At 35.6% G+C, this 27,642-nt stretch overlaps 1 protein-coding gene across 4 annotated transcripts in view; it reads right to left on the bottom strand.

Annotated features, from left to right (window-relative positions):
- Positions 1 to 24,006, bottom strand: part of LOC136032079 (WD repeat-containing protein 7-like) — a gene marked incomplete in the record, with an annotated part of 230,139 nt that extends 206,133 nt beyond the window's left edge. For 3 of the 4 annotated variants that reach the window (XM_065712203.1, XM_065712206.1, XM_065712207.1), the window contains 4 exon segments: positions 5,961 to 6,039; positions 10,261 to 10,367; positions 17,199 to 17,383; positions 23,914 to 24,006. In XM_065712203.1, the coding sequence (XP_065568275.1) occupies positions 5,961 to 6,039; positions 10,261 to 10,367; positions 17,199 to 17,369 (357 nt within the window). 4 annotated transcript variants of the gene reach the window in all.
- Positions 24,007 to 27,642: the final 3,636 nt, after the last annotated feature.

Here is a 27,642-nt window from a genome sequence, read left to right as displayed (position 1 = left end):
TAATACCACTTTTTCATCTATTAAAGCATAGCAACTCTATTCACATACTGGTTAGGCCAGACATGTCCTCCAAGTTGTAAATACAGTTGCATGAATTAGGAAAAACGACAAGAGTAGCTAGAAGGATATACATGAAAATAACATAAATAAATCTGCATTTATAAACACAGCTGACATAGCTTAGAGAGTAAACTCTTTATAATTTTGTACAAACAAATTGTTAGAAATGGCAAAGTAATTATGACACAGAAAAAAAAGTTGGCTCCTCATATGCGTACGGTCTTATCTCCCGTTACCTCTCATGCCTCTGATAGGGAGAGGGAGAAAACTGCAGAATAACTTCGTATAAATCCCACCTTAAGACAGTTTATTCGTTTTGGCATTAAGTTTGTAATAATTTTACCATGAGAGAGCCGGGTGAGTTCCCTTTTTACTTTGCCTTTATGAATGCAATACCTTATTTAATACATCGAGTCAAATGAATTTGAAACTTGCAAAGGGTTCACAATAAAAAAAATTCTTTTTATTAGCACAACAAGAACCAAGAGCTCATTTGGGACTTGTGATGAGGCCAGAAGAGCCAAGAGCTCATATGGTATGAGCTCTAGCAAAATTCTAAGAATCAATAGATTGCTTTAAAAGGAAAATCAGAGGCTTAATGCCGGCCGGGATTTAAAATAAGAGCTCTGAGTCACGAAGTCCTTCTAAATATCAAAATTCATTAAGATCCGATCACCCACTCGTAAGTTATAAAGACCTCATCTTTTCTCATTTTTCCTCTCACTTCAGACTCCCAGACGGTCAATTCGGCAAAAACGACTTTATCAAGTCGATTTGTGCAGCTCCCTGCGACATTTACTTATTCTACCCATAAAGTTTCATCCCGATTTCTCCACTCTAAGCGTTTTCCAAGATTTCCGGTTCCCCCTCCAACTACCCCCCATGTCAACAGATCTGGTCGAGATTTGAAATAAGAGCTCTGAGGCATGAGTTCCTTCTAAATATCAAATTTAATTAAGAACCGGTCACCCGTTCTTAAGTTAACATACCTCAATTTTTCTAAATTTTCCAAATCAACATCCCCAATATCCCCGAAAGAGAACGGATCCGGTCTAATTATGTCAATCACGTATCTAGAACTTGTGCTTATTCTTCTCATCAAGTTTCATCCCGATCTCTCCACTCTAAGCGTTTTCCAAGATTTCTGTTTCCCCCCTCCATTCCCTATGTCCCCGGATCCGATTTAAAATAAAAGTAGAGCATCTTAGACATAATATCATTCTATATATTAAGTTTCATTAAGATCCAATCACCTATTCCTACGTTTTCCCTCAATTTTTACGTTTTCCAAGAATTCCGGTTTTCTCCTCTAACTCCCCCCAATTTCACAGATCTGGTTGGTGACATTTCATTAAGATTTCATTAAGATTTGATCACCCGTTCGTAAGTTACAAATACCTCATTTTTCTAATTTTTCCAATTTATTCCCTCCCCCCTAACTCCACCAAAGAGAGCGGATCCGGTCCAATCATGTCAGTCACGCATCTTGGACTTGTTTTTATTCTTCCCACCTAGTTTCATCCTGATCTCTCCGCTTTAAGTGTTTTCCGGGATTTCCGGTCCCCCCCGCCCAATGACGCTGGATCAGTTCGGTATTTAAAACAACAGATCTGAGTTACAAGGTCCTTCTAAATATGAAATTTCATTAAGATCCGATCACTCCTTCGTAAGTTAAAATACCTCTTTTTTTCTATTTTTTTCAGAATTAACCCCTCCCCCCAACTCCCCCAAATAGAGCGGATCCGTTCCAGTTATGTCAATCACGTATCTAGAACTTCTGCTTATTTTTCCCATCAATTTTCATCCCGAGCCCTCCACTCTAAGCGTTTTCTAAGATTTTAGGTCCCCCCCCCCAACTCCCCCAATGTCACCGGATCCAATCGGGATTTAAAACAAAAGCTCCGAGACACGATATCCTTCTAAATATCAAATTTAATTAAGATCCGATTAAGTGTTTTCTGGGATCTCTGGTCGCCCTACCCCCCCCCCCCCTTATGAAGCTGGATCCAGTCGGGATTGAAATTAAGAGACCTGAGTTACGAGCTTCTTCTAAATATGAAATTTCATTAAGATCCGATCACTCCTGTGCAAGTTAGAAATACCTCATTTTTCTAATTTTCTCCGATTTCACCGCACCCCCACTCTCCCCCAGATGGTCGAATCGAGGTAACGACAATTTCTAATTCAATATGGTCTTGTTCCTGATACGACGGCCAAATTTCATCGTCCTAGCTTACCTGGAAGTGCCTAAACTAGCGAAACCGGGACCGAGAGACCGACAGACCGACCGACAGAATTTGCAATCGCTATATGTCACTTGGTAGACACCGAGTGCCATAAAAACCGAATTATCTACAACAACTATTTAAGACCATAAAGGAAAGACAATTAAGGTCGTTTCAAGGCAAACAATTTTTTTTAATATAAGTTTTCAAGGCACCAGAAATAGCATGTGATATGACACTAATCTTGGCAGCATCCGTTTTTATGGCACTAGGTGACATATGGCAATCGCAAATTCTGTCGGTCGGTCTGTCTATCTGTCTGTCCCGGTTTTGCTACTTTGGGCACTTCCAGGTAAGCTAGGACGATGAAATTTGACAGACGTATCAGGAACCAGACTAGATTAAATTAGAAATTGTCGTTTCCCCGATTTCACCATCTGGGGGGAGTGGGGGAACAGTTAAACTGAAAAAATTAGAAAAAAGGAGGTATTTTTAACTTACGAATGTGTGATCGGATCTTAATGAAATTTGATATTTGGAAGGATATCGTGTCTCAGAGCTCTTATTTTAAATCTCGACCGGATCAGGTGACATTGGGGGGAGTTGGTGTGGGGAAACCTAAAATCTTGGAAAAGGCTTAGAGTGGAGGGATCAGGATGAAACTTGATGAGAAAAATAGGCGCAAGTCCTAGAGACGTAATTGACATAACCGGAAAGGATCCGCTCTCTTTGGGTGAATTGGCGGGGGGAGGGAGGCTTAATTCTGAAAAATTAGAAAAAATGGAATATTTTTAACTTATAAAGGAGTGATCGGATCTTATTGAAATTTGATGTTTCAAAGGATATCATATCTCAGAGCTCTTATTTTAAATTCTGACCGGATCCGGTGACTTTGGGGGGAGTTGGGGGGGGGGACCAAAAATCTTGGAAAACGCTTAGAGTGGAGGGATCGGAATGAAACTTGGTGGGAAAAATGATCACAAGTCCTAGGTACGTGATTGACCTAACCGGAACGCATCCGCTCTCTTTGCGGGAGTTGGGGGGAGGTAAATTCAAAAAAAAAACAGAAAAAGTGAGGTATTTTTGACTTACAAATAAATGATCGGATCTTAATGAAATTTCATATTTAGAAGGACCTCGTAACTCAGATCTCTTATTTTAAATCCCGACCGGATCCAGTGTCACTGGGGGGGAGGGATTGGAAATCTTGGAAAACGCCTAAAGCAGAGAGATCAGTATGAAACTTGGTGGGAAGAACAAGCACAAGTCCAAGATAAGCGACTGACATAACCGGACCGGATCTGCACTCTTTGATGGAGTTAGACGGGGGAGTAATTCGAAAAAAATAGAAAAATTAGGCATTTGTAACTTACGAACAAGTGATTGGATCTTAAGGAAATTTAATATTGAGAAAGATCATGTGATTTAAAGCTCTCATTTTAAATCCCGACCAGATCCAGTGACATTGGGGGAGTTGGAGGGGGAAACCGGAAATCTTGGAAACCGGAAATCTTGGAAAACGCTTAGAGTGGAGATATCAGGATGAAACTTGAAGAGAAGAATAAACACAAGTTATACATACGTGATTGACATAATTGAAACGGATCCGTTCTCTTTGGGGGAGCTGGGAGTTGTTAATTTTGAAAAATTAGAAAATCTGAGGTATTTTAAAATTAAACAGGGGTTACTGGATCTTAATAAAATTTGATATTTAGAAGGGACTCATGTCTCGGAGCTCTTATTTCAAATCCCGACCAGATCCCTCGACATTGGGGGGAAATGGAGGGGGAAACCGGAAATCTTGGCAAACGCTAATAAAAGTCGTAGATTCGTGATTGAAGTAACCGGACTGGATCCGCTCTCTTTTGGGGAGTAAGGGGGTGGGGTTCAATGCCTTGGTGAGTTTGGTGCTTCTGGACCTGCTAGGACGATGAAAATTGGTACGCGTGTCAGGGAGCTGCACAAATTGACTTGATAAAGTCGTTTTTCCCAATCCGACCATCTAGGGGGGTGAAGGGAGAGGAAAAATTAGAAAAATTGAGGTATTTTTAACTTACGAGTGGGTGATCGGATCCTAATGAATTTTGATATTTAGAAGGACTTCGTGACTCAGAGCTCTATTTTAAATCCCGGCCGGCATTAAGCCTCTGATTTTCCTTTTAAAGCAATCCACTAGTTCTTAGAATTTTGCTAGAGCTCATACCATATGAGCTCTTGGCTCTTCCGACCTCGTCACAAGTGCCATATGAGTTCTTAGCTCTTGTTTTTTTATAGATTGAAACTCCTGTTAAAAGAGTTTGAAAACGGGATTATTTCTGCTGGCAGCTCATTATTCAATTCAAGTCAACTAAAGGTGAGAAACTGTCTACTAAAGGTAGGACATAGTCAAAAAAAAAAAAATCGTACCACCCAAAAACATTCCTGGAAAAATTATCAATGCATGTAAGGTTATAATGACCAGACTCTGAAGGATCATATTAGAAACTTATAAGGAAGAAGCATAAAGCATAAATTTCTTATAAATCAAAATGAAATAAATCAGGCGAGAAGTTTGACAGGATCAATACCGGAGATCGTAACATTTATTCCTAAAAGAACGACTGGGCAGACATTAAGTGAAATAATATGAACTTTTGGTTTCCTTGCAAGAAGAGAGAAAGCATACTCAACCACAGATCAAATGCAAGAAATTTATCGTGTTAGAGAGGAGCTATATTGAAAAAGCTTTTACCTACACATTTCTTCGTTTTGAGCTAACTATGCTACGTAAATTCCCGTTTACGCTAAACTCCCCAATTACACTGATTCCCAGTCTTATGGAACTAGGGAAGAGAAAAATGAAGAAGAGAAGAGGGAGAGGAACAAGAGAAAATATGCACGAGACCAAGAGAAATCAAGGTGTGACCGTGAGACCAAGACAAAATCTTACAAAATCGGTACCCACACATGAATGCTAATTTTAATTTTTTTCTGATGTGGTTGGTTCTTCAAATGTCAGTTTTGGTTAAAATATACTTCAAACGTGTCCAGCTTGAACAGTCGTACTTAAATCTTAGTAACTTTCCAGTCACTAAGATTGAAGCCTACTTCTTTGAGCTCAAATCTACTTCACGCTTAATCCATACATCGAAACTACACCCTCCTTCTTTGAAAAGTAGTTGACAGTCAGAGCTAAGAAGTATTATTGAGCTAGATACGAACGCCTGATACTGTAGTATGACATTTAGTTGCCCATATTGCAATATTAGCATCAGGTTTGTAATTAACAGACTCAGAGTTCTATACATCCATTTTTTTTAGGTAAACACTATTTGTGGAACACGTAGACAATTTGAATTGGATTGAATACTTTTTATCCCGTTGCGATCGCTTTTGTGTTTGAACAGTCGTTCTAAATGGATTGGGGACCAAATTTCAAATTTTAGCAAAAAGAGTCAGTCAATCACGAGAGCTGACAATCAAGATCAGACCAAGATAGATACGAGGCTACAAAGCTAAATATTTAAGATTTCTGACGATGGTTCTTCAATGAAAAATATTGACACAAGCAAGTTGACATAAATAACTATATAAATACTTACATACATATAGGTGGCTATAATTACAGATGTCAACGTAAATATAAGATGAAATACAATTCTTTTATACTTTTATAGAGTCTAGTTTAACACTTACCTGTATATAAGTGTGGACGTACGGCAATTTTACACTCTCTAAGCATTGACCAGTTACTAGATCCCAGCTACACATTTCACTAAATAGAGAATAAATTAGACATTAGCATAGAGAACAAAGGAGGTGACTATGTCATCATGAAAAACCTACGCATCGCACAATATGTGGATAATGGTTTCCGTCTTTCGTAGGTTATACGAAAATAAAAATAGAATTATCTTCTTTCATGAAATGTCAATTTGCTAACTTTGAAATAATACTTCAGGTAATAATTCATGCTCTCGTTTCAACGGAAAAAAAAACTAATAAATCCATATCTTTGATCTTCTTCTAAAAAAAAGAATTGGGATTTCTTTGTGAGATCCATTTCAGCTTCAGACTTTCAACTTTTTTGCTTTTTTAGTATTCTTTTTTTCCCCCAACAAAGATTTGGTGACATGGAGAATAGACTTTTTTTTACCACTTGTAGATTTGAATATAATATACAAACACAACCATACAAGGAAAAACTGTTTCCTGTTTGCCTGCAATTTACTCTAAGCATATCGGTGGTAGAGAACACAACAGACAGGCGGGCGACGGATGAAACCATCCAAGACCCATAGAGCAACCTAAAGAGAATTGCTTCTTTTCTAATTTCTTTTACTTTTCGTTGTCTTTTGCTTTTTCTGGTATTAGTTCTGCAGAACCATTACTTCTGAGCACATCTAAGTTCTTATATGTGTCTCACCAATCTGTAAAATATTTTTCAATAGAGGTCGGCAACGTTGCATCTTCAATCAAGACTCATATCAAAGGGAAGTTTATCCTATTTTACTATGAATTTCAATTAGGATGTTTCAAGTGTGCTTGCTGTGCATTTGAAGAGGAGGTGTTATTGTTTTTTCGGCTGTATTTTTCTCGTCTCAATATTACTGCTAAAATTTTTATTTTGAAACACACCCAATCGTAACCAAGCAACGAAAGATTTTGATATTACTCGATAGCTAAGAATTAGCTTTATCCATTCACTACATCACATTTTTGAATCTGTTTCAAATATTTTAGAAAGACAAGCCTACTGAAAATGTTTTTTGGAAACTTTCGGAAAAACATTTTCGGCACACACAAATGTTTTTCGGTTGAAACTGCAATTTCAACCGAATAGACAAGATATTTGCATATCTTGAAATTTCAGCGTCCTGAAATTTCACCGTACCATAATGTTCATATTGTTCATTGTGTTGATATTGTTCATTAGCTTCAGATTTATCCATTCACCATGCAAGAGTATTGACATTGCTTAGAATTTTTCGTAGAAGAACTTGCTACATTAACTTATTTTTAAAAAGTAGAAACTATTACGACGGGATTGACTAGGCCTCGTTATTTCTTATTCAAACCAATAGAGGCGATTCCGTCTTGAAGGGTGTTTTTGTAAATGAATCCAGTGTGGGCGTTTAGCGGGTGGTTTTGAAATAACCCGTTTTTGTTTTATAGTATGACCCAAAGAATACGGACAACTTATAAAAGTGGAAACTGGAGCTAGTGTCGACAGAAGAAAAAGATCTATGTCATCTAACTTTATGTGACAATTGGTACTATTTCAAGCTTTGTAATCGTTTTCCTGTCTGAAACTGAGATCACACGCTTATTACGACACTCGTTTTACTAGCTACAGAAATGAATTATTCTTATTATTATACTGAGAAAAATGCCAAGTGTCACCAAATAGATGGCATTCGATTTTTTTTTTCGACACTAGCGCCAATTTCTACTCTTGTAAGTTACCCATGCTCTTTGGAATAACCATGCAAAAAATTTTCAATTAGACTGAATAAAACCTGAATATTACTTTCAGCGATTTACTGGACTACTGAACATCATAGCTTTACAACAGGCAATATACAAGGAGGGAAGAAGATGAAGCGAAATTCAGGACGATATCAGTGCGTAATCAGGACTATTGAAAAGGAAACATAATAAAATTCTGAAAAAAAAATCCTAAATTACTTACTTATGTGACTCCTAGAGGCATTTCACTTTACTTCACCCCCAACCCCCTAATGTACAAATATATAGCCCCAACTATATATTTTCCTTACAATCTTCCATTTCTTGATTTTATTGGCATTGCTTCTTTGCCGTTAAGCGTCTTTGAACCAAAAAAATTAAGTAATCGACAAATGGAAAAATGCACGGGAAAGAATATACATTTTGCTCAAGATAAAAATTTTCTACGAAAAATCCGAAGCAATATAAAAAAATCTAAACATAAAAAAATTTGGCACGATGTTCAGCATACCAAAAAACCTATCGCAGCACCTATTTCAAGTTGAAAAGTCAAGAATGCTTAATCATTTTGTTTTTGTCCAGGGCTGATAGTACCAAACCAGCTGCTTCAAAACATTGGAAAAGCGCTCATTCAACCGTAGTTCGAGAATCCCATAAAATGTGACGTTTTCTACCATTTTTTGGGCGCAAAGCAAAAATTCAGGCGCAAAGCTACTGACCTACCTAAAATTCAACCGAGTGAAAATTCCAACATAGCCAAAAATTTTTCATTGATCTCCCCATTTTCAAATGCCATAATGCTCCGTGGCAGCAAATTTGCTCCTAAAGATACATACAGTCAACACAAAATAAAGGGTTAATATCACCATTGATCTTTAGGATTCATTTAACTAAGCTGCTTTGTTTGAGGTTATCTTAAGCATTTGACAAAGGTGTAAACTTGCGCATCAGCTATTACGGAAGAGGGTTAGTTTACCTTTCCGTTTCTGGGGATAGGTGCCTTAAAGCTACCAAAAATGTAATTTTAGGCCAAGTTTAATAAACTTCGCTGAGTCTTCAAATAAACTGCTGAAAAGTTTTAAGAGCAGCATACAACCGTATGCTACTAAGCACCGCCCTACTGTATGTAGAGGAGACGCGGTCAGTAGCATAATCTGATCTCAACACCGTCGATGCTGCTCAAACCAAACACCTTCGAAGAACCGAGGGTCTTCCCTGCACTGACTTTATTAGCAACCAGACCCTCCTTTACGTACTTCGCAAACTCCTTTCTTGACACACCTCACCCACCAACTCTTGCCCCCTGGATCTGGAGGTTGTGTCAACCCTGGAGGCATTGTTATTTGACCTTTGGTTTATTTTGAACAAAATGGCAATCTCAAAATGAAGCATTTGGGAGGGGGAATGGGCGCGGGGGAAGTTAGCTGCTCTCTAATCAATTTCGAATCTTAAAAAGGGAACTAGAAATTCAAATTCTAATCAAATGAGCCCCCTACAAGGTTTATACGGCCACCCCTTTCATATGAAGTGCCTCTGGGAAAAGAAAATAAGACATTGAAGCCTCATGGCCTTTACTATAGGCAACGCTATAGCACCGCCTCTGATAAATTATTCTGATCCTGCAAACAAAAGACTATACGTAAGCTCCAAACTCATTTAAGTAGTTTCCAGGTATGTAATGGACATTCCAACTTGCAAAATTTATGTTACTACTCCAGAACTGCTTTTTAGAGTGTCAAGTCTCAAATAATCAACATAAGCATATGAATAGAGAATATGAAATTATTTGACCTTCACGGGACCTCAAGATCGATTTTCTAAAACTCGGCAATCAATCAATTTACATTGCAGCAATATGCGGGTATTTTAGCCTGAAAAGGCTGCTACAAATCAGCTCTTCTAGACCAGTTGGACAAATACTATATAGAGACGAAAACAAAAAAACGATTCTTTCACCTACCCAAGAACTGGGCCCTAGGCTTAACCTCAGTAGACCTAGTTGCAGCTTTTGTATGAAATCAAAAATCCTCTTAGCTTATTCCAGTCCTTTCTTGGCACAAAATAAAGAGTACAATGCCGCTAAGGAAGAATGCTGGAAGTACAACATTTATTTTCGAGGTCATATTTCATTTTTAACCTTTTCGGGCATGAGATACATGAAAACACCTTTTTTTAGTATATACAAGGTCAAAAAGACTCGTTTATTACGCAAAATTAAGTTGTTTTTTTTTTTTTTTCTTAGAATGTGGGGATAAGCCAAATAACCGCCTTATATATAATTCATCTCTAACTCAGGATTATAAGACTTCCGAAAACTAGTTAGTCAAGAAAACTCCTCCTGTCAAGGTTGTACACACACTTCTCAGAAAAATCTGAAAAGATATGCTTTACAATGCCCTTTTTGTCCTTTCGACTCCCTATGGAATTATTGTTCTGATAACTCCTCTTCCAAAAACACAACACATCTATCTAGTGTTCTTGATTAGCTAAGGAAAATGAGATTTAAAATATTCCAAAAGTCTCTTACCCATTTGCTGAGGCAGATATGACATTAGTTAGATCAACATTAATTGATCCTCTTACTAAACAGGTTATTGCTGCGGTATGACCCAGCATCAAGCATTTTGGTTTCGACTGAAAAGTATATAAATTGTTAAAAGACAGTGGACTAATAATCACAAAATAAAAAAAAAATGTTTTTACCACTTGTCTTACCAATAGTAACTATTTTAGGCTTGGGCTTCGCCATTATAAATGTGTATTCGCACGCTTGTTATCATAGCGTCATATTTCCAGATATTTGTTTATCGTTTTTTCTTTTTAAGTATACATTCTTCGGATTTTTAACCCTATATCAATTCCCTCGGCTCCATAATCGTTCTACCTTATTTTTCACATTTTTCCCCTCTGTTAGTTTATCTTCAAGTGCATACAGCTTTATTCATTATTACAATGGTTTTTTCTTTGTCCATAATAAACCGCACAAGAATTAAAGCTAGAAACATGAAGTTGTCCACAAAACTATTTAAAACTATGAAAAAAGAAAAATTATGCAAACAAATGTCCTGTGGTGGCGCAGTGGGTTTGACCTTAGCTTGGAGAATGCACTGCAGGGCCAACGCAGGGACCATAGTAGTCAAGAAGCGTGTCTTAATTCTTAATTCTTAAATATGCAAACAAATACGAGAATCAAAAACAAAAACAAAACCAATAGCTGAAAATATGACATAATGATAAAACGCGTCCGAGGGCAATTATTGAATTTATTTCTTTAATCTATGGGAGAACCCTTCACAAAAGATGAGAAAACGTAGAAGACTAGAAGGAAAAATCAACACAAAATAGCTTCAAAAAATATAACACAAAAGAAACATTTAAAAGAAAATACAATTAATATACTCAAACCTACAAGAGGAATGTCACAGGCATGTCAAGGGGCATGCTTTGATGTTTCTCTTTAGGTTACTTTTCCGAATCAGGAGCAGACAAAATAAGGTTTTTGATGAGGTATTCCTCCCATAAAGTGTCCTAAGTAGATACAATGAGAGTCCCAATTAGAATGTCAGGTATTTGCACTAACTCTGAAAGGATATGAAACTTTCCCGTATTTGTAAACCAGCGCTTTAGTCTGTTGTAGAAACAAAGCAGACAATTAGGAGCGAAAAAGTGAAAAGAAAACAAACATAATTTTTTTTTTTCGCATTTCAAAAAAATTGCTGATGAGAAACAAGTACGCACTATAATGTAAAGCAAGAAGATAAACAAACGTTTATATATAGCACAGGATCATATCTAGGGCTATATGTCGGTAGCCTAGTATGTAACGCCAGTTAGTAAGAACGAACTTTTCCCAGAGTAGGCGAAAATTTAAAAACACGCTTTGAAAAAAAACTGTCAAGTGAGGAAAAACTGTTATCTGAAGCTAATTCAGGAATGGGAATTAATATTTCGATTTAAAATTAAGGTTAATTGTTTTGGGCAGAGTCTAGCCACATTTGTGGGGTGGTCACATTCATGGGGTTTTGACTAGACCCCATGATTCTAGTATATGATGTATACCGAACCTCATGGAAAAGCACACATACAAACAAAAGGGGTCTTGAGCTCATGAATTGCCAGGCAAAAGAGAGCTTTAGTGCAATCGGGTAACGAACCCCTGTTTTATAACAAGAAGAAGAAGAGAAGTGCTTGACTTGATAATTGTCACCTCAAAGCATGAAATACTGGTAAAAAAATGAAACGTAAGTGATAACCCGTCATTATCATATCATTGTCTAATAACATCTAGAGATGAAATATCACAACATAAGAAAATGCTTATGAAGAACATAAAAAAACAAAAACAATTGGCTCACTTATAAACAAGAATTAGTTGAAGGACTACAAGTCTGCCATCAGAGTATAATAAGACTAAGGCAGGACATGGATGAGGTAGCAAAACGGCTCAAAGAAAGAATGAATAAGGCTTCTGAGACAAGCAACTCCTCTAACATTTGAGGAAGAATGAAAAAGGCAAATACTAGGTGGACTTTGGAACTTAGTCAAAAGCGGGTGCTGACAAAAAGACTACTAAGGAAAGCCTTCTGAACAAATGATCTCGAAGACTCGGATTCATACTTGGAAGTATTAAAACTCCTTAAAAAAGAAACAAGGACGAGTGGATGGAGGAATTGATGGGATATTGAAGTAAGATGACAACACTAACAAATTACTGAAGGCACTAAAGTACGACCAGCGGGCACGTCTGTGAAGTGTATCAAGAGAAGGTGGCACCCTCACTCTGGACCCAGAAGAATCTCAAAACCACAAGCTTACAATCCGTTAAAATACCCAAAAGAAATTACCCCCAAGCCGGCGTACATTAGTACGCCGGCCATTTGCTAAAATGAGGCTGACGTTTCAAATTTGGGGTCGAAAAAGTTGTGGATGATATTCTACTACTTAAAAACCCCTGGAGAGTGTATCCCATAATGCTCCAAGAGGGATAAGAAAATATAAAGACCCACTACATTAGCATAGCTTGGAGAAGCCTCACTTTGGATTATATTCCCCAGAAGTGGCTAAAGAAAAGAGGTGTCTTCAGGCCTAAACCAGGTCAGGAAGATTATACAAACCCTCGATCATATAGAATGATCACTTTAACATCTTTCCAAATGAATGTGATGAAGCGACTTATCCAATGGTATCTGATAAATAATCCAGAGGCCAAAAATATGATTTCAGAAAAACAAATAGGGTTTAAGGTAGGAAGCTCAAAAGAAGCTCCAATACACCACTAGGACAGTGAATTGAGCAAGTTTTGAAAGTAAGAAACATGCACTGGGCATATACTGGATAAAGAAGGTGCATTTGACAATACTACTTTCTAAGCCAAAGAGCCAGCAAAGGAAGAAGGAATGACTGGTCAATGCATACAGAGATGGAACTCCCTCATGCTTGGAACGCGACAAGCAGTCGTAGACCAGAAGGGAGTCAAATTACCCACAACTCTTCATAGTAGGTGCCCGCACGGGGAGGGGGGTAAGTTCTCCATATATATGGAATCTTATTATAGACAGTTTATTAAATATATAATGAAAGCATTCAGGATATACCCAGCCGTATGCTGATGCTCTAGTATCCTTACTGAGAGAAAATTTTTAAGGACCCTGTTTGAGTTGGGGCAGCTTATGCTGAAAGGAATCAAAAACAGTCACAAAAGTATACACTACGTTTAGCTGCAGAAAAGACCGAAATGGTAGTTTTTACCAGAAAGAGAAAATGGCAAGTTCCTTTTAATCCAAAAATATATGACGACCGGATTTCTCTGAAAAACAGGCAAAATACATTGGGATCATATTAGACCACTAGTTAAGCAGGAAAGTTTACTGTAAGGAAAAGGCTCGGAAAGCCAAAACTTCTTTAATCCAGTACCAACGGATGATGGGGAAGAAACGGGGCCAGGCTCCAAACAAAACTATGCGTCTACATAAAACTGTAATAATCAGACCTATTCTTGCATATGAAGAAGAGGCCTGGATCAGCTCAACTCAGATCAAAAACCACATTAGTCAACTAAGGATTCAAAGGCTAGGATGCCTAATGATAACCTCCACATATCATGGACCGGCAATGTCATCCACGGAACAAATAATATTGCTTCAACCCATAAAAAAATTTCTAGAGAAAGAAACAGTAAAAGTGCTACCAGACTGCAGTAATAAAACCCAAGAGGTAATTACAGATTGTCTATTAAGGAAAGGAGGAAAACGGAGCAGGGGACAGGGCTGCTTCAAAAAAGTAAAGTGGTAATTCACTTTACAGATGGTTCACGGTTTGAGGGGAAATCAGGAATTGCCATTGTAATTTACCAGATAAAGAGATAATAAGTTACCATATAGGAAGTTATGCTACGGTGTTCGAAGCTGAAATGTTTGGACTAGAAGGGGCAGCAAGAACACTGATGCAAAAGGACTACAATTGTAGGAAAAAATGTATTCTAACAGACAATCAAGCATGGCTTGAGGCTCTTCATGCTTCATTAATAGTCGACAAAGAAGTGAGCTAAATTACAATAACACCCTGAATAATTTAGCAACCAAAGGGAACCAAATTAATCTGACGTGGGTCCCAGGACACTGGCCAATGATTTGCGTAGCCTTTGATGAAGATCTTAAAGGCATGTAGAGCCCTTAAATTTTTGTCATTACAAATTCAGAATGCTTGAATTCTAGCTAAAAAAAAAATTAAATGTAACTGTATAAATAGAAAATTTTAACATATTTTAAAAGGGATTTTTTACTGAGGCAATTTTGTGGGAGGACAACTACTCCTGCCAAGATACAACGCAAATTATATTCTAGGAACCACATCTAATGAGACAGTAGTATTGACAAGGCTAAAATTCTATAATTGAAGTGGATGAGCCCACCAGTATTTCCTTTCCTAAAATATTGAGATAAAAATAAAAACTCAAATGATATTTTAACAGGTCCATTTTACTTGTCCGTCTTCTTGTGATTTTGCAAACAACAGAAAAGATTGAAAAGAATCAACTTCAAAATCTGAAAATATGTGAATGTGCTGTCCAACAACTTTTCATATTTTAAGTCTTCGTTTTTTTTACCAGTATTTTTGCTGAGAAATTTTTTTTTTTTTTCTCCCATTGCAAAAGTAAGTCTGAACAAAAAACAAAAAAGCAATAGATTTTTAGGACTGAAAGGAAATTAGAGTGTTTATAACTATTTCTAGACAGATAGGCAGAGGATTGGATTTGCACAAGTGGTCGAAAAAGTATCTCCTTCTCCCCTCCACTGACTTTGTCACCAAAAGTATACTTTCTTTGTGTTTTTTACTCCTCAGCCCCCAAAGAAGTTGTCATATACACTCCCTCCCCCCTATCATTTTCCTAAAGAATCAGAACTGTGCGCACAAACTAGAGAAATGTCTATTAATAGTCTATATATATAAAAATAAGTTGTCTGTGTGTGTGTGTGTCTGTCGAGTGACGTTATGTTTGTGTGTCGACTGACGTCATGTTTTCGACTGAAGAAATTACAGACCGGGACATCGGGACACAAATGACGACCGGGACACCGGCACATAGGGAATATAAATGACGACACTCAAAGAGAAAGCGACCGGGACACAAGGAATGTTCGATTAGCAATCACCATCAACAAAGCACCGGGACACAAATGACGACCGGGACACAGGGAGTATAAATGACGACCAGGACATAAGTAAAAAAAAACTAAAAAAAAGGTAAAAACTACAAAAAAACTAAAAAGAAAAAAACTAAAAACTAATAAAAAAACTAAAAAAGCTAAAAAACTAAAAAAACTAAAAAAGAAAAAAGGAAAAAAATGAAAAATAAAGGAGAAAAACAAAACTAAAAAAAAAGATTGTATATACAGACCGGGACACCGGGATACAAATGACGACCGGGACACAGGGAATATAAATGACGACCGGGACACAGGGAATGTTCGATTAGCAATCACCATCAACAAACCTCAAGGGCAATCATTAGAATCATGAGGTATAACTAAAAAAACTAAAAAAGGTAAAAAACTAAAAACTAAAAAAAAGACCAATTCAAAAACGAATGTATATACAGACTGGGACACAAATGACGACCGGGACACCGGGACACAAGGAATATAAATGACGCCCGGGACACTCAAAGAGAAATCACAGACTGGGACACCGGGACACAAATGACGACCGGGACACAGGGAATATAAACGACGACCGGGACACAGGGACATAACTACAAAGGGGACGCCGGGGGGCACAGGGGGATATATAAATGACGACGGCGACACAGGGAATGGTCGATTAGCAATCACCATCAACAAAGCTCAAGGGCAATTATTAAAATCATGAGGTATAGATCTGAATACGGATTGTTTTCCCATGGACCATTATATGTTGCATGTTCAAGAGTCGGTAAACCTGACAATCTATTTATATGCACAGACAATGGGACAGCAAAGAATGTTGTATATTCGCAAGTTTTACGTAGTTAAAAACATATATATATATATATATATATATATATATATATATATATATATATATATATATATATATATATATATATATATATATATATATATATATATATATTCACAGGTGGGACATAGGGACACAACTACAATGGCGCGTAACTAATATGGCGCGTAACGACTTACGCGCGGGGGGGGGCTTGGGGGGGCACGAAGCGCCCCCACCGCATGCACTTGTTAATCTGTAAAAGACTGGAATCCACTTGTGTCTCAACAAACTCCATATGTGTCTTCTTCTATGCTACCATTAAAGGTTTACTATGGTGCTTGAGGGAGGTGAAACCGGCTATTTTGGTCTGTTTCTCTATCACTGATCATTACCATTCTTGTAGTATACCCGGTGGCTGCTTACCTGCTCATACAATACAAATACATATCCATATTATATGGTATCCATCACGGTAATAAATTTTAACATTCAGCTTATTTTTGGTTTCAAACAAAAAGTAGGCTATTACTCTTGCCGAGGTCCGTTTTCAACTGATACGACGCAAGCACTTGATATCTAAAGGCCTTTTCCACAGACAAACCAAATCCTTGAAATAAGATTCTGAATTAACAGTAAAACAGAGAACATAAAAAACAGGTTAACAAAACGACAATGTAGATTTCCAACAACATCGTCAGATTCGCAATCAAATTTGTGAACTTACAATACCCATTGCTACTTGAACTGAATTTATCTCATAGAGATTGTCAGTACAACGGCAAATTTTACAGCATAGGAACAGCACTTTCAATTTACAATGCAGATTATAAATTTACAATCCCGCTTGTCACTGGAAATAGCCAAAAATTAAATAGGTATTGCTAGTGTTTCATGTAAAAATCGTAAGTAGTGCTCACATACAGACACATAAGATGTTGCGTTTTTGCTTATCTTCTACAATCTTTGATCAGAGTATTGAACACCTACCTCGAGAGAAGATAAGTCAAAATCCCAGAGACAGATCTGTCCTTGACTAGTTCCTGTGACAATGGTAGAATGATTTCTTGATACAAGAATCGACGAAATACTATGGGTTGGTGAACTTTTTCCCCATAATACAAGTGGAACAACGACACTTTGTGAAACACTATGAGCCATTTTAATACCTAAAACTGGAAAAAGAAACAGTTATCAGGTTGGACTAACATTAACTTGAATTATAATTTGCAATGCTGTTATTCCCTTAACTTCAATCAAAGTAGAAACTTCCAGGATCGGGGAGAACTGAACCAAACTACAAGAAAAAAAACGAGTTACAAATATGACTGTCAGACATATATGTAAGGAATCAACAAACAAAATCACAAGATTCCTGATACTTTACCTTAAATGTTAATAAAATCTCCCATATAATGTGCCGTTTTTTTGCTGCTTTTATAAACTACGCCCTTTTTTTTCTCCCTCTCCCCTGCTCAATTAAACAAAAACATGTACACGTTTGACAGTGTAAATATTCTTTTATACAGCTAATAAAGGATATCACCCTATTGAGCTTCTTATGTTTGAGTGTTCTATAGCTATATTGTAATACGAAACTTGACAAATATGGTATGCTGAAAGCATTCATTCCATTTTCTTTAACATAAAAAATAACAAGTTAGAAAGAAAATACCAGCAGGGCAGGTATGATAAAACAATGATAGAAGTGAGTGCAAAAGAATTTTAAGGGGTCTTTTCTAGGAGCTAAAAAAAAACTAATAAAACTGACCTCCTGGGTCTACAACCCTCCTACCATTTGAAAAAAAGAAAATACCTCTTATAAGAGCATCTATTTTTATAACAATAAAAAGTCTGCCCAGTCAACATCACCTATGATGATGCTATACAAATAGCTTTCCAGAATACCAAAACCACACAGAAATCTTTTTGTTCACCTTGCCAAAACATGGATACCTCAACCCAGATGATTTATTTGGTCAAATGAAGACATATACACTATATAAACTTATGCTTATTCAATACCAAAAATGTCGAAAACACATCCTTATCAACCACAGACAACTCATTTCTACAAACTTATAAAAAAACACATTATCTACCCATGAGTAAAAAAGAATACCCTTTCTGTACCCAAGACCAATCAGCATACATAAAAAGCAAAGGACTGCATGCACCAAATGACAAAAAAGAAGGGCTGGTATTAGAGGCAATGCTATAGAAGGCCCATAGTAAGGGCCATAAGGACTCAATGTTTTTTGTTTTTTTTTATTTATTATTATTCTTTTCCCACAGACTCTTCATTATGGAAGGGGTGGCTGTATAAGCTTAGGAGGGGCTCATTTGATTGGAAATGAGTGTCTTTTTTTAACAGTTAAAAATGGTCAATGGCCCACTGATAGATAGATACATAGATAGATAGATGGATAGATAGATAGATAGAAATATATATATATATATATATATATATATATATATATATATATATATATATATATATATATATATATATATATATATATATATATATATATATATATATATATAAAAATAAGTTGTCTGTCTGTGGATCTGTGGATCAGGTGACGTCATGTTTCTGTGTCGGCTGACGTCATGAAATTAGGAATATAAATGACGACCAGGACACAGGGATTGTTCAAATAAAAATTACAGACCGGGACACCGGGACACAAATGACGACGGGGACACCGGGACACAGGGAATATAAATGACGACCGGGACACTCAAAGAGAAATTACAAACTGGGACACCGGGACACAAATGACGACCGGGACACAGGGAATATAAATGACGACCGGGACACAGGGACACATCATTAGAATAATGAGGTATAGATCTGAATACGGATTGTTTTTCCCATGGACAATTATATGTTGCATGTTCAAGAGTCAGTAAACCTGACAATCTATTTATATGCACAGACAATGGGACAGCGAAGAATGTTGTATATTCGCATGTTTTACGTAGTTAAAAACATATATTTATATCTATCTCTATTCACAGGTGGGACACAGGGACACAACTACAATGGCGCGTAACTAATATGGCGCGTAACGACTTACGCGCGCGGGGGGGGGAGGCTTGGGGGGGGCGCGAAGCGCCCCACCAACTAGGTGTTGGGGTGGCGCGAAGCGCCACCCCAACAGCTAGTATATATATATATATATGTAATTAACATTAAATTAACATTCACATGTAAATTAGCATTCAATTAATGTTTTTGTATTTTTATCATTTTTATTAATTTTATGCAGAAGTTTACTTATCTGATGATCCATGACATTTGATGTATATATATAAATATATATATATATATATATATATATATATATATATATATATATATATATATATATATATATATAGTACATGTATACATATATATATATATATATATATATATATATATATATATATATATATATATATATATATATATATATATATATATATACATCAAATGTCATGGATCATCAGATAAGATCATCATCAGATCACTTCTGCATAAAATTAAGAAAAAAAATGATAAAAATACAAAAACATTAATTGAATGTTAATTTACATCACCAAATATGGATAGATGAATTTACATATTTCTTAGTTTTTATTCGGTACATTTCCTAAAATTATTTGAAAATCTAATCTCTGTGTGTCTTCACTTTCAATGAATATAATTATTGCTAAACTATTTAATCCATCCTGATTCATTCTTGGTCTCAGATAGTTTATCATTAGTTTTAGCCTCGAAAATGATCTCTCATCAAAAGCAATGCTTACTGGATTGTTAAGAATATTTTGAGAGCAATAAACAAGTTCAGAAATGAAGTAGCTCTACATTAACCAATGAAAATTTGAACAATCTATACTGGTTTTCTAAAAGTTCTGAAAGAAAAACAGACTTCAAAGCTTCCATTTCTTCAACTAAAATTTTCCAATCATAATTATCCTTTATCATTAAAAACAATACGCTTTCAGTTTTGATTTTTTTCTTTTCATTTTTATGCTAGTGCAGGGTCCTTTCAAAAGTGGACTGATTGCCCTTTATCCAGCCCTACACAGCTCCCAATAGCCCAAAGCCAAGGGTTGTAAGTTTTGCCCCCTGGGACATAAAAAGTTTTAAGAAAAGGAATGGTTGTGTAAACTTTGGAGGAAAGACTGTTTTCTCACACACAGATAAATGTAAAATTTGTTCAATATATTTAAATTTGCAAAATATCTACTTCATTTGCCCCTGTGGGCCCAAAATTTAGCATTAATCCAAAAATATAAAAAGCCAGCCAGGCCATAGCTCCATCAAAATTTATTTTGAAACATAACCACAAAATCAGTTTTCATCCATAGCATCCTCTTCTGATACAGTGATGTTTAAAGTTGTATGTATGTAACAATTGTTCAGTGCTTTAAAGAGTAGTTTTTAATTGTTCTGATAAAATCTTGTGGTGTTTTTTTTTTGTCTTATTCCCATTTTTTTCATTTTCTCTACAACTCTGATCTCTGTATTCTTTCTTTCTATTGTTTGATAGCTTAGAAATAAAAAAAAATAGTAATACATCACAGGCTCTTTGTTAAAACAAGATTTTCAGCAGTTTAGAATCTATCTTTCTCTGTGATTGAGAGCAATGTTTATCCAAGTGTTAGCCTATTTGAAATGATTTTAAAAAGTGGATAACAGTGGAAGGAAAGAGAATAACCTGAACCTGATTAATATAGCCTTTAGGTGATCCTATACCCAAGACACAGTTGGGCATGGGTTGCAGATTCTCATTTTGAATACCCATTTTCAAGCCTTTCAGAACCCATGTTCAATCATGCAATTTTGTTGTGTTGTGGCTTTGAAGATCCCATGTCCAACATGGTTAGAATGTATAAGAAAAAAAATGCTTTTTAATTTCACTTGGTTGAACACAGAGAAGATGAAGAGGATTTTTGTCAAACCACTTAAAACAAATTTCAAGCCTAGAAATTGAAAATGCAACTTAGAAATATATTGCATATTATAAAGTAAGAATTTTAGTGTTTTCTTACAGTCTGTTTATGTATTCCTAAGGCTATCTGGGACCATCAAGAGAGAGGTGCAGGACCATCATAATATATTTTTTTTTTGATATTATGATGTTTTTATTGTTCAAATTATAATTTTCCACCCACTATTATATACTTCTTAATATATCTCAAATACAGTAATATTTTGGTAAATTATACTTTAAATTACATATGGGGTTAAATTACAGACTGAGAAGATACTGGTTCAACAGGGAAAGTAATCTATAAACAGATTAATGTGATGGAGAAATACATTATTAGGGGTATATTTTGAATATTTAGAGGGGGGTGCATTTGGAAATTAAATGATTAAGCATAAAGTTTATTAAATAAGTATTAAGTTTTCAAGAGCATAAAAAAAGAAACCAAGTAGTGTGTTCACATTGTTCCTATGTCAAGTATGGAATCTTGTATAAATTTACAAAAGGAATCTAATGGAACTATAAAATTGCAGAATACTGGCTCTCTAGAAGCCCTGCAAGAAAAAAAAAGAGATACATTTTAAGATTGTTAATTTTACATTTTTTTAATGGTTAAAGTTATATTTGTCAGAATTCATCCCCAGTCCCCCTGTTGATCCTATCTTTAATATTATACAGACTATCAAACTACAAAAAAAAACACTCACTAATATAATAAAATCTTACTTTATAATAGCCCTATGCATAGAATATTCAGTACAATCACTAAGGCTTAACTAGATACAAAGCATAAAAAAACAAGCTTTCTCAACTGAAAGTATATAATGAATAATTTGTCTTTGTTTTTGGTTTTGATGGTGCTCCTTGCTTTCAGTTGAAAACACTTTTTTTTATTTAATTCCTGGCCATTTTTCAAATAGTGTCAATAAATCTGGCTTATCCTCCACAAAAAATTCCCTCCTATGATGGGAAACTCCTCTTTTGAGAGTTCCTCCCACATAAAATACACCCCCTCGCCCAGTAAAATTCCTTCCATGCTGAAAGTTCCCTCTCCCTGTAAAGTTTCTTGCAGCAGGTCCAGCCTGAAAATTTTCCTTAGCACACATTTGATTTGAAACAGACTAAGTTATAATTGTTTTTCTAATCACTCTGGAAATCCCCCCTTCTGTGGAAATTATATCCAAGAAATCCAAAACACTGCAGATTTTCCCCAAACAATTCCCTCAGAACATCTCCACATGCAAAATTGAGTATGAAAAGAGAAAGTAAGACATATAAAAAGAATTCTGTATAGAAATTCTGTCAAATCCCTCCAATATAAAATTCCTCCTGGAAAGTTCACCCCTGAAATTCTCTCTACACAAAGAATTATCCCTATGGAAACCCAAACCAAGCTAAAAATACACCCACACCCTGAAAATTGCCTGTATGCTTCCTAGTGACAAATACTATACATAGAAAATGGGCCAATTTTTTACCTTCAGGGCCTATCTGAAGAGGCAGGGGGGTTGTGTTACCTCAAAAGGCATAATTTTAGGACAGTAAAATTCTAGTTAGTTGACTTCTTGCTATCTTGGAATTTCAGGGTTGGGTCTACAGGCTATAGTATGTCCTGGGAAGGTATTTTGAAGTACCCACCTCCATTCCTTCTCCCTCTAGACTTTTGCCTTCATGACAGGTTATTCCTATTGAAATTTTGACAAAACAACATTTTACCTTAATTTTCAGTTACTAGTTGCTTTTTCTCTGCCTTCAGTTCTGAAAATGCATTTCCTGTTATTTGAGTAGAATTTTGAGTCATATCATGTTTTTTTTCTTCAAAATTTAGGAAATGTATTTGCATATCTTTAAAACCTTATGAAATTGGATTGGGCAAAGTTATGAAGCTGGAAACAATTTTGTTGTACTTCAATTAAGCAGAAGATCTATTTTGAAAGGTTTCACTTTTACCAACACACATATTTTTAAAGGTCATTAAAGGTCAGGGCCCTCTAGAGGGAAAGAAGTGTAGGTAGGTACTTCAAAATACCTTCCCGGGACATACTTTAGTCTGTAGACCCATCCCTGAAAATTTCATTTTCCTAACCTAAACCCTTTCCAAGATAGCAAGAAATCAATTAACCAGAATATTACCATATATATATATTTAGTGGCATTCTCAAGGGGTTTTAGGTTCTCTTAAAAACTGCCACAAATTCATGCTCAAATAACATTTTACTAATGAGACTAAGGAAAATAAAATTGCCATTGCTGAATCAGCTGCAATTGACAATTTTGTTTCACTGTAACCTAGATTCTGAAAAGGCATCAAGTGATTTAGGCTATTCACTTCCATTCCAACTGAATTATGTTGTAAACAGCAAACTTGCCACTGTTGGTTTTTATGGGACGTATCGAGTCCTTTAAGGCTTCAAAATGTTATTTCCTTCAGAAGCAATGAGGCCTATTGAATTATTAAAGAACATAAAAAAGGCCATCAAGCGATATGTTCACTTTCATCCTAGCTGAATTATGTTGAATGCTGCAAATTTGCCATTTCCTTCTCAACAATCCTATTTATAGACTGATACCATGTCTCCTTCTTTGAGAGCCATTATTGTCTCCCATTCAGATGTTTCTTTCAGAAGAGTGGTAATTCTAGACTGTTGCCAAACTTTTTAATAACATGATAAAACCCTGTCATCTAAATAATTTACAATAAAATACAAGGAGTTTGTTGCCTCTCTTGCAGTAGGCTTAGTCTTCAAATTAATTTAGGCAATGTAGCTGTTTCGAATTGAACTTGGTTCATCTCTCTTCTTCGGATTCATTTCTTCTTTTACTACTCGATTTTAGGTCACGTCTGCCCTCTAAGATTTTTTAAATGTTACTGGGAAGATAATAATCCCCACGGGCAAGAGGATTGGGGCACATAAAATAAAGGTCTAAATGTACGGTATTAGTGCAGTTTTGGACCTTTTAGAACATTAAATTGACGTCTTTCAATTTGATTTATTGTTGATTGACTTGATAGGTTCAATGCTCTTTCTTATATCTTAAGTCTCTTGTATGTTAAATACACAAATGAAGCTCATGGAAATATCAGCTAATAACACAATTCTTTCCCTTTAGTTTCACCGTGAGAATTTCCATTTGGCATTAGCTTTTCAATTTGTTTGAATTTGATCAAAAGTGTTCGTATATCAGGCAGTTTGTCTAGCTGGAAGAAATTCAAATTTTGATGTATCGGCTTTCAATTGATCAAACTTTTTTCCAGAGTTGAGTAGGCAGTATCAACTAATGGTAAGAAAAATTCAGCTTTACATTTTTCTTGTGCGTCAGGATGTTCTTTTCTAGCCTCATAGTAAAAACGCTTCATCTTCCTTCTGAGTCCAGATTTTTTATAATTTCGCTTCAATTTTCAGCTTTTCAGCAAACTTGTTTTACTTTCATTAAACTAGAAACAAACCCTTCTCCCAAATTTTGACTAAAACGTCTGAAATGGACTCCAACGTGTTTACAGCTTGACAAAACTTGATTACCTCTACTGTAAGATCTTACTGGCCAAGTTAATTTGAAAGAGAATGTTATGCCAGGCTACTAGATAAATTAAAAAACCGTAGTCTTCTCCTAATATTATCTTCAAGCGAAGGATCATTATAAAGATCCCAGGGAGCTTTGCGAACTTTGATGATCTGATATCACACTGTTTCCAGTGAGTTGATTTGCGCTTCCCACTGTGCTATTCATAGCTCTCCCAATGTTAAAATAGGCCCAGTACAGGATTGTTCACACCTTGAAATATTCTCTTAGAACAAGCTCCGCCGATTGTTTAAAAAGCTATATAGGATATACAAGCATTGGATTTTTCGAAACCGGGTGACAGTTGAAACTGAAGACTTGGCTGCATCACCGGCCACCAGGCTTAGACTATGATAGCTACAAGGGACGAAAAGGCACTCTCACTTTGTTGGATAAATCATTTCTATAGTCCAGAATATTTACCTCTCATGGTGGCGTTGTTGTCAAAGCCTTGGACCTATAGTTTCGAACGTCCAGACCATAGTTTCCTAAGGCCTTAAAAACAGTTTCAGGCAAGTGTTTTTCAATGGAGTCTATCATTCCAACAAAGTCAATAAACCTTTCGCATATTTCTACTGGTTTATAACTTTTCCATAGAAATACCGCAAAATTATAGAAAATGCTTTAAATGGATTTCTTAATTGGATTTATAAATGACTTCTTCTGAGGTGTAGGATCTACAAAAATAAATATAGATATTTTATTTAAAAATATATTTGTTCATTTATGTATAAATTATGTTTTTGGAGGAGATTGTACAGAAAATTTAGTTAAACTTTGTAGATGGTTTTCGTTCAAATAGGAAATTTTTGATTTTTGCTTGTTTTATATCTAGAGGGGCTCTTACTGAAACGGATTTAAATGGCCATATTCCTTGAAAAGGGGCAATTCTATCCTATCTGAAATTATTGTTTTATCCTCATATCCTTTCACTCTATTCGGTCAACTCTACTTCACCTAGCCTTTGTCTCATACCTATCTAGTACTCGTTGGCATTGAAAAAACAAAATTAAAAGAAGCATTGAATCGATAAACTTTATTAGAAACAAGAGAGTATTTTATAAAATACACGGTCTTTTCTTCTTCCACTCTCAAACTAAATTTTCTGATCCGGTACAGAGAATACTTCCTAGTTATCTTTGGTCCTTGGATTCGCTGCAGCTGCAAACATTTTGTAGCCTTAAAGAAAATGAAAGATTTATAGCCCTATAATATCTACACTAACGGACATTTAACAAATTATCGTAAAATCTCGAGGGTCATACTTCGGCTAAAAAATTAAATGTTCACTTGAAATCCAACCCTATTCTGCGGTTTTGATAAAAAAAAAGATAAAACATGGAAATAATAAACAAAGCAAAAGATACAACCAAGTATAGGACACCTAATTCATGAAATGACTTATGTAATAATAATAATACAGGCCAGAAATAATTTAGAAACCCTCTAGGTGGCTTAAAAGCTGGTTTCATAAAATGAAAGATATGTTTTCAATTACAATTTAGTCATTTGATTTGTTAGATGAAGACTCAAATTTATGAGTTTCAAAAATGATTTAGATCATATCTAATATGATGCTGTGTCTGTAGTGACTTGTCAAAATTCCAAAAGAAGATTTCTTATAAAAAATATCTAAAAACCAGTTACTTTGCAAAAATTCTTATTACCTTCATTATTACATTGATATCTTGACTAAAATGAGAAGCAAGAAGGGTTTTATTTTCTGATATTATATACCCTTCTGCTCTCCAAATGGCACTTGAGATATTTTTTTCTTGAAAGAATTCAAACCTGTGGATGTTGATCACGCATGAAAAACGGCACTTAAAGTGTAAAAACACTAAGCTAAACATTAATGTAATGGATATTAAATGAAGGGTTTTTTTTCTGAAAGTAAGGAACACCATTAAAACTTGAAACGAATAGAAATTATTGTTTATGAAGGGGTTATTCCCCTCCTCAATACCTTGCTCTTTACGCTAAAGCTTTTAAGTGCTTTAAAACAACTTCCTTCTCTAATTAAGCGACCCGTGTTTCAGTAGCTGTTCTTAAAAAAATTGTGATAAACAGTCAAACTAGCGTACATTGAGGGGGGGGCAGCCCCTTCATATACAAAATAAATTCTGTTCCTTTGTTTTAATGATCTTACTTATAGTTAAAAAATCGTATTTTTTAATTCTTTCAAATCGCCCCAGGTAGAAATTCCTACAAATTTTTCCCCAGAAATTTCACTCTCTATGAAAAACTCTATCACAGAAACTCACTCCAATCACAAAATCTCCCGCTCCGAAAGTGTCTTTGCTTCCCAAAAACAAAAGATATACGTAGATTTTACAAATTTCATAGCTTAAAGGTGTCTGAAAGGCCTTAAACATAATACGTAGTTAAGATACAGATTGTATATTCTTCCCTGCAAAGATACTTAGGGATATGCAACCGTTTTTTACGCGTTTCTTTAAGTGATCATAACGGTAAAACATATTTGTTTTAGAATGTCAAGATGGAGTTTATTCCATCAGAATCTTAAGATTTAGTCATTTTTAAATAAAAAATTTGTGATTTTTTGCATTTTTTATTCCTACAAAACAATAATTGTAACGGACATTAACTGAAGAAGTTTTTTTTGGAAAGTAAGGAGCAAAATTAAAATTCAAAACAAACAGAAATTGTTTATGAAGGAGTCGCTTCACTCCACAATGCCTTGCTCTTTACGCTAAAGCTTTAAGGACTTTACGAAATGCTTCCTTTTCTTTTCAAACGACCAATGTTTATGCAGCTGTTCTTTAAAAATTGGGACAAACAGTCAAACTTCAGCGTAAATAACAGTATTGAGGAGGGGGGTATTCCCTTCATATACAAAGTAAATTCTGTTCATTTGAGTTTTAATG

Source organism: Artemia franciscana, chromosome 10 (assembly GCF_032884065.1).
Source record: "Artemia franciscana chromosome 10, ASM3288406v1, whole genome shotgun sequence".
NCBI classification, from domain to species: Eukaryota; Metazoa; Arthropoda; class Branchiopoda; order Anostraca; family Artemiidae; genus Artemia; species Artemia franciscana.
The sequence above is the reverse complement of the archived record's forward strand: the minus strand, read 5'-3'. Positions and strand labels throughout refer to the sequence as shown.